This window comes from Camelus dromedarius, chromosome 10, assembly GCF_036321535.1.
Source record: "Camelus dromedarius isolate mCamDro1 chromosome 10, mCamDro1.pat, whole genome shotgun sequence".
Lineage (NCBI taxonomy): Eukaryota > Metazoa > Chordata > Mammalia > Artiodactyla > Camelidae > Camelus > Camelus dromedarius.
The window spans coordinates 18975095-18982231 of NC_087445.1; the positions used below are offsets into that span (position 1 = coordinate 18975095).

The 7137-nt window shown below is 38.5% G+C and overlaps 2 protein-coding genes across 2 annotated transcripts; one reads left to right on the forward strand and one right to left on the reverse strand.

The window, feature by feature from the left end:
• Window positions 1-2149: 2149 nt before the first annotated feature.
• On the reverse strand, window positions 2150-2913 carry LOC105095966 (interferon omega-1). The gene is made up of 2 exons (XM_064490859.1): window positions 2865-2913; window positions 2150-2733 (listed from the first exon to the last, which is right to left on the reverse strand). The coding sequence occupies exons 1-2, from the start codon at window positions 2911-2913 to the stop codon at window positions 2150-2152; spliced, it is 633 nt and encodes a 210-aa protein (XP_064346929.1).
• Window positions 2914-6110: 3197 nt separating this feature from the next.
• Window positions 6111-6763, forward strand: LOC105095932 (interferon alpha-14). Its single transcript, XM_010988143.2, has one exon. The coding sequence runs from the start codon at window positions 6111-6113 to the stop codon at window positions 6666-6668; it is 558 nt and encodes a 185-aa protein (XP_010986445.1). The 3' UTR covers window positions 6669-6763.
• Window positions 6764-7137: the final 374 nt, after the last annotated feature.

Consider the following 7137-nt stretch of genomic DNA (forward strand, 5'->3'; position numbering starts at 1 on the left):
ATAATAGAAGCTATTAAGGAGTGGAATTATGATTCAAACCTAGTCAGTATTTCCTCAAGTCCATATGCTTTCTCCAGTGTGACAGAATTCAAAATCACATTAACAAACTAATTCATCATGATTAAAAACAGTATCTTAGAAATATAAAGGTGATTTGATACCAGAATATACTTTTATATAATGCATCATTTATCAAACCAGAGCTTGACAAGCGATAATTTCTTAGAGATTAATTGCAATGTGGAGTCTAAAGCCAAAACAATGAGCTTTAAAAATTCTGTTACATATAAACCTATCAATCTGACTTGCTGTTTGAATAGGTCTTTTCTACCTATGCTTAATTTTATAATACATACATTGGTCATTTGGAAAATAACGGTTCACTGAGGTATTCAGATCTTACAAATCTATATATATTCGAAGTTGTGTAACTGAGTAATTGATTTGTTAACATCACCATTGTTGTCATTATAAAAGCCTTTAAGTATTGGGAAGTTTGTCAAGATCACAGTGGTAGATTTTCAAAAATTCTAATTTTTTATTGGAAGTGCAACTCTTATCATTGGCAACAGATGTTTTCCTTGAAGGTTCATTTAATTAATATCTTGAGAAAATGTCTGTTAAATGCCTAAATCTAAATAACCATCATTTGTCTGTCTTTGGAGTAACAATGGATTTTGTGAAGAGTGGCTAGTTCGTTGAAGTATCTTTTTCTTCACACTTCTAGGTGACTTTACGTATTTTTAGAGGGAGAGGTAATTGGATTTTATTTTTAGAGGCGGTACCAGGGATTGAACCCAGGACCTTTATGCATGCTAAGCATGCGCTCTACCACTTGAGCTATACCCTCCACCAAGAGCAGCTAGTTTAGCTCACGACTCAATCACATATTACATGCTTCTCCTCAGAACAATCATTGTGCATGCAGGAAATGTACCTGTCACACAGAACATTAAAAAGACTATCACAGAGAATATTAAAAAGATGTGTACTCAAAAGCCAAGATTTTATAAAATTCAAAATCTTGCTATTTCATCAAGGGTATTCTTAAGTGAAACTGTTTTTTTGTTTTTGTTTTTGTTTTTGTTTTTTTTACTTCAAGTGCATTACAGTGAAAAATATAACAATTACTAGTACATTTTGGTGCCACTTGTTTGATTGACACAGGCACGAGCAGTCTTGCTTGCTATTGTTTTTGCACCACTGGTACAAGTTGCTAATGTGGTGAAAAAAAAAACAATGTCTTGGTATTATTATAATATCAAGATCAATAATTCTGATTTTGTGGATCCCTTAAAGTGTCTTGGGGACCCTCAGGAGCCCACAGACCACACTTTGAGAACTGCTGGTTTAATCAATCTCCCTGCACCTGCTCTGGTCAAGGCCACTCTCTAGCTTTAAATCCTAAAGTAACTTCCTTGGCTTTTAAGATAAAAATCTACTATCTTCCACCAAGTCTATTATTGGACCTCTTTGCCTTTCTCCAGCTTCATTATATGCCACACTCTATACGTGTCAGTCCAGTTCACCCACTCTGGTCTTTTTCACTTCTTTAAATGTAGGGTCCCTTTCCTGCTATAGGGCCACTCTATGCAGATTTTTTTTCTAACTCTGGGAAATTTTGCTTTTCATGTGTTACTTAACAAGCGCCTCATTCTTCAAGTCTCATACTTCAGATTACTTCCCTTGGGAAAACTGAAGGTAATCTAATGATACTCACCACCATAAGCATCTTTTACTTCTCCTGTGTAGCCCCAGATCCCAAATTTAATAAGTAAAAAGGTAAAAATTTTATTAAAGACAATGTAACATATTCTTACATTAAAAATAGAACATATAAATGCAAATACCATAAAAATAAGTAGATGACTTAGTATAAATAAATAAATAAATAAATAAATAAATAGATAAATAAATAAATAAAATACATACATAATATTTATTTTATAACATGAGGTTCAGCCACAGGTCATCAGTTACATTTCCTTCAATTCTGGAAATAATTGGATAATAATATGCTTAATATTACTGCATATACTAAATATGACTCAAATTATTTTATAGCTGAAGCAGAAGTAACAGTTTTGGAAATGACTGAACAATTAAGAGTCTGAGCTGGGACACCAGTCCCTGAGAAACAGGTTCCTTCTTACTCCCTGAGTTTTCCTATGAGCTTGTTAATGAAAAGAAAGTAACTCCTGATTTCCAGTTGGACAATTTCCCAGGCGCAGTCACTGTCTGTCTTCTCTTTCAGGAAGAGATGGATTCCCTGGAAGTAGCTCTTCACGGCCAGTGTAGGGCCCACCCTTCCCTGGGCAGAGTCTTGCTCTCCCATCACCTGCACCAAACAGGTGTCCAGGTCCTTCAGCTGCGGATGGAGTCCAGTGCGGAGATTGTCCAGGAGGGTGGTGTCCCAGGCAGCAGAGGAGCGCTCTGCATGGAAGAGGTTGAAGATCTGCTGGAGCATCTCGTGGAGGACAGAGATGGCCTGGGCCTTCTGGAGCTGGCTGCCATCCACCTGCTCCTGAGGGAATTTGAAAGCAATCCTGTACTTCAGACAGGAAAGAAGAGAGGTTGTCCCCATTTGGTCCAGATCTGTGAACGTGTCCTGCTTTCCCAAGTCCAGGCTCTGAGGCAGGCCACAGAGAATGGAGGGGACAGGGCTGGGGAAGAGCATCACCAGTGCCATCAGGCAAGAGACTGAACGAGCCACTGGTAAGCTCCATGAGGAAGCTTCCGGGAGAGATGAGAGATTATGAGCTTTTGTCCAGTTTCTCTAAGAATCTTCTGTCTGTGTGCCTCTATAGTGTTGAATCTGAAAGTTTTCATTTCATTTTTTCATTTTTCATTTCAGATCTTTGTACTTCCCCATTTTGGACTTTCCTTCTCTTCAAGGGCCTGGAAATTTGTCATTAGTTTCAACTCTTTCTTTATTCTTACAATTGAAGTACAATTTGTTCATTAAAAAATTAGAAGTTCTAATTCAAAGGAATGCATATCATCTTAACAAAAATCAACTTTGAGCTAATGATAGAGTTATCTGGGTCTTTCTTTCTGATGTTAAGATCAACTGTTAAGGAAGTGTTGCTTGGCTCCTGTAAAAAATCTTTCTCCTGCCTCTCGATAGCCCTCTTGGAAGAGCTGCTCAAGTGTGAAAGATACATGATCTTTAAATGCACGGATCTCACCTTATTCTTTGCTGTGGAATTTCTAATGTGTTAAATTCGGTCCTATTTACTCTGCTTAATTGAGAAAATCACTGAACATTTACTATGTGCCAATCATTGCTCTGGGCTCAGCCTACACCAAGATGATTGAACCTCTAATCTTGCCCTCAAGGAGAGTAAAGTGCAGCTACCACTACCGTCCAGGTGTTGGAGCAGGTAGAGTGTGTCTCTGCTGCTTCCTGGCAGCCTCTTTGTCACAGCCCAGGCCACTGTCCTAGCTCGGTCCAAGAAATGGTTAAGCAAACTATTTTTTTCTTTGCTATTTTTATATAGTTTTCATATTGTTACCTCTTCCTCTGTATTTGTATTTTCATTTTACAGAAGTTGTCCTAATGCTTCTGCAATCTTTTCTATTTCCACTTTGAGGTTTGTTGCAAAAAAAAGGAAGAGAAAAGTTAAGTAGAAAGTAGAGGTAACATATTTCCTTTCTGATTTTCAAGATGTCAAAACTTTCCTCTCTCATTTAACATTCCTAGAAAGTAAAAGCAAGCAGTTGTGAAAAAGTAATGCACACGGGCAAGTGGAAAGTAAATGCCGAAAATGGAAAAAAAAAGTGACAACTTCCCTGTTCAAATGACAAAATATCACTTAACCACACAAATCAGGGATTAAGCGCTTTACAGAGCGACAGATTCCAAACAAGCCCACGTGAGATTGTTTTAGCTGCAGACAGGGTCAGGAGGAGGGCAGCTGGCACTTTAAGGCAGGTTTTTAGCTAAAAGGCTAGTTTTCAGCTTTGCTAAATGAGAGAATCTATTTATTTATTTGTCTGTTTAATTTTTTCACTATCCATGGAGATGATCAGATTCAGAGGATTTAATCATACCAACTCACACTCAAAAGTGACCAGAGTATAGACTGGATGGCCATTTTATTCATGTGTGAGAAGTCAGCTCTTACCTGGAAGCTAATAGATGTTAGTCATTCGGACAGGGCATCGTGTTCACATAACAGATGACATTAGAAATAAAAATGTTTATTAGTGAGCTGAGAATTAAAGGAAGGGAAGCAGATTATGTCAGGGAAACTTCTATCCAGTTCCCATAGTTGGATGTGTCCCCATTATGTGAACAGCTAACAGATGTTGAATGCTTATTTTGTCCAAGCATTATAAGTACATTACATCATCCAGTCTTCACAACAACCCAATGAAATAGATATGATTATAATTTCCACATATCAGAGGAGAAAACTGAGGGCCCCAAGGTCACATAAGCAGTGCAGGTTAGAGCTGTGACATAAACCCAGGCAGTCTAGCCCCAGAGTCCACTGTTCTAGACACTGGATTGGGCTGCCTCCTCCGACAATGTTCTTCCTGTCTGAGATAAACACATAGTGCGTTCTTACTCTCCAGTTAGTCATGAAAAGAGCCATTCACTCATTCCAGAGACGTTACAATACACGTGAAGAGGATACAGCTCCCTTTGCACCTTCTAAGTTCCAGTCTGGCCTTTCAAATGGTGTGTTTTACTGAGCTCTACCGGACTTTTGAAACTCCCTGTTCCCATCTGAGATAACATTTTTTGAAATTTTCCAGAATTCCTCTTACTATCTCTAAGACTTTCTTTTTCTGACACCGTCTTCAAATTCTAGGTCTGTTCACTCTTTGGAGTATGTAGTTCTTTTAGTACCTGCTATGGGACAGAGAGCCCTCTGTGCACCTCCTCCGTGACAGACACCTTGCTGGGCACTCGGGATCTGGCATTACCACCCTCCGGGGAGCTTACAGCCTATCAGGGCAGTCAGATGTTAAATAATTAGATGGATTACTTAATTACAATTGTACAGAGTGTAGCTAAAGGAGAATGCTTACAGTGAATGCGGAGAAACGTGGAGGCAGAATAGTATAGTGGTAAAGTACCACTTCTGTAATTAATTGTGACTTTTAGCAAGTGAAGTAACCTCTCTGAGTTTTGAGTTTCCTCATTTGCAAACACGTAAATAATTATAGTAATTATCTCATAGGGAAGCTGTGAAGATTAAATGAAATGTTTGCAAAACACTTTGCTGATGGGCTGTATATAATTAAAGATTGCTGCCATTAACATTATTAAAAATAATCTGTATCTTACAGAGTCAATAGACATGTCATCACAGGCTTTGAATACTAAGGAAGCCTTATGATCACTGAGCATGTGGTAGGATACCACTTCTCAATGAAATATCTAAGGAGATGAGATGACCTGTATTATTGCACAATGGCCGAGGCAAAGCTTTTGCAGTGAAATGTTGTACGTAGTAGAGGAGAGAGAATCACACAGAGGCAAAGTTGAATTTGTTAAGGAAACCAGCACCTAGCAAAGTGCCTGGCCGACCATAGGTGCACCATAACTTATTTTTAACAAATGTTATCAGTGATATTATTGGCCAAACAATGTCTTCAGTGAGTTTAAGATGAACTCAGGTGATATCTTTAAAATACATACACAACTGAAATTTTTTAAAAAAGGAGGAAAAGTGTAAATAAGGAAAAAAATAAGAACAATCAAAAGCTTCTCTATTATAAGCTCTTTATCCATTTCCTGCTGACCTGGAAAGCTATCACTTATTGTGCAAACATTCCTCCTTTCTCTGACTTTGACTAGACTTTCTTCCCCTAGAACAACCCAGGAGGTATGAAAAACATGTTAGAATGCTGTGTAGATACTGCTGTGACACACGTGGTTTGGAGTCCTCCATTTAGGTGCTCATGTCACTAAATGCACATTTTTAATTGGCTCTGAAAAAAGAAAAGTGGAAAGGGAAAGGAAAGGGCAAAAAGTGGAAAACACCAGAAAACGAAAGTTTCTTTCCTCATAGTTTAAAAGGCACTCATCACCCAAAGACCTCAGAACTTGCTGAAACTTCCCCTTTAGGCAGTTCTGCACGATCTTCCGCTTCCAAATGGCCCTCCCAGTCTCTGCGTTGTTGGCCCTGGTGATGCTGTGTTCCAGCGTCTCTTGCTCCCTGGGGTGTGAGCTGCTGTGGAGCCATGGCAACCCAGAAACCGACACACTTTTGAAGCAAATGGGGAGAATCTCCATTTGGTCCTGTCTGAAGGATAGGACTGACTTCAGATTTCCTGAGACACTTGTGGATGGGAACCAGGTTGAGAAAACACAAGCCATAGATGTCATGCATAAGATGCTCCAGCAGACCTTCAACCTCTTCAGCACAAGTGACGCTGCAGCGGCTTGGGACAAGACCCTCCGGAAGAGATTCCTCGCGGTACTTGATCTGCAGCTGGATGGTCTGGAGCCATGCTTGTCGGAGGAAAAGAAGGTGGGACAGTCATCCCTGGGAAGCGAGAATTCCAGCCTGGCTGTGAAGAGTTACTTCGAAGGAATCAGTCTCTACCTGAAAGAGAAAAAATACAGCCTCTGTGCCTGGGAGGTGGTCAGGGTGGAAATCAGAAATCGGTTGGTCCTTGTTAACAAGCTCATCGGAAAACTCAGGAAATAAGCAAGATATTGAGTCTGAGAACGGTTCATCTGATCGACTAAATGGTTATTTTCTAAGACTGAAAATACAATCTTTAACTTTATTTTTATGCCAAGTGAAAAATAAGTAATAGCAAATGTGGGGGATTATTATAAAACTCTATCAAATGTTATAAGTTACAATAAGTTGTTTAAAACAGAGAAATGCACAATCTATTTGCTACAGCTGAAAAAAAGTTTGTAATTTTATTTATTTATTTAAATTATTTGAAATGTGCTGTTCATAATATTTAAATATTTATTTTTCATAAAATATTTGTTTAATATTATATTTTGTACAAGATTGCTGTTCGTTTTTAAGCTATGGGAAATAAAAGAAATTTTAAAAAATCATTTTTGCTTGCACACACTTTTTGAATAAAACCTACCCAAAGCCTGAATAAACCTAAGCAAGGTTTTTGAATCAAGAGGCAATGGGGGAGTCCACCATT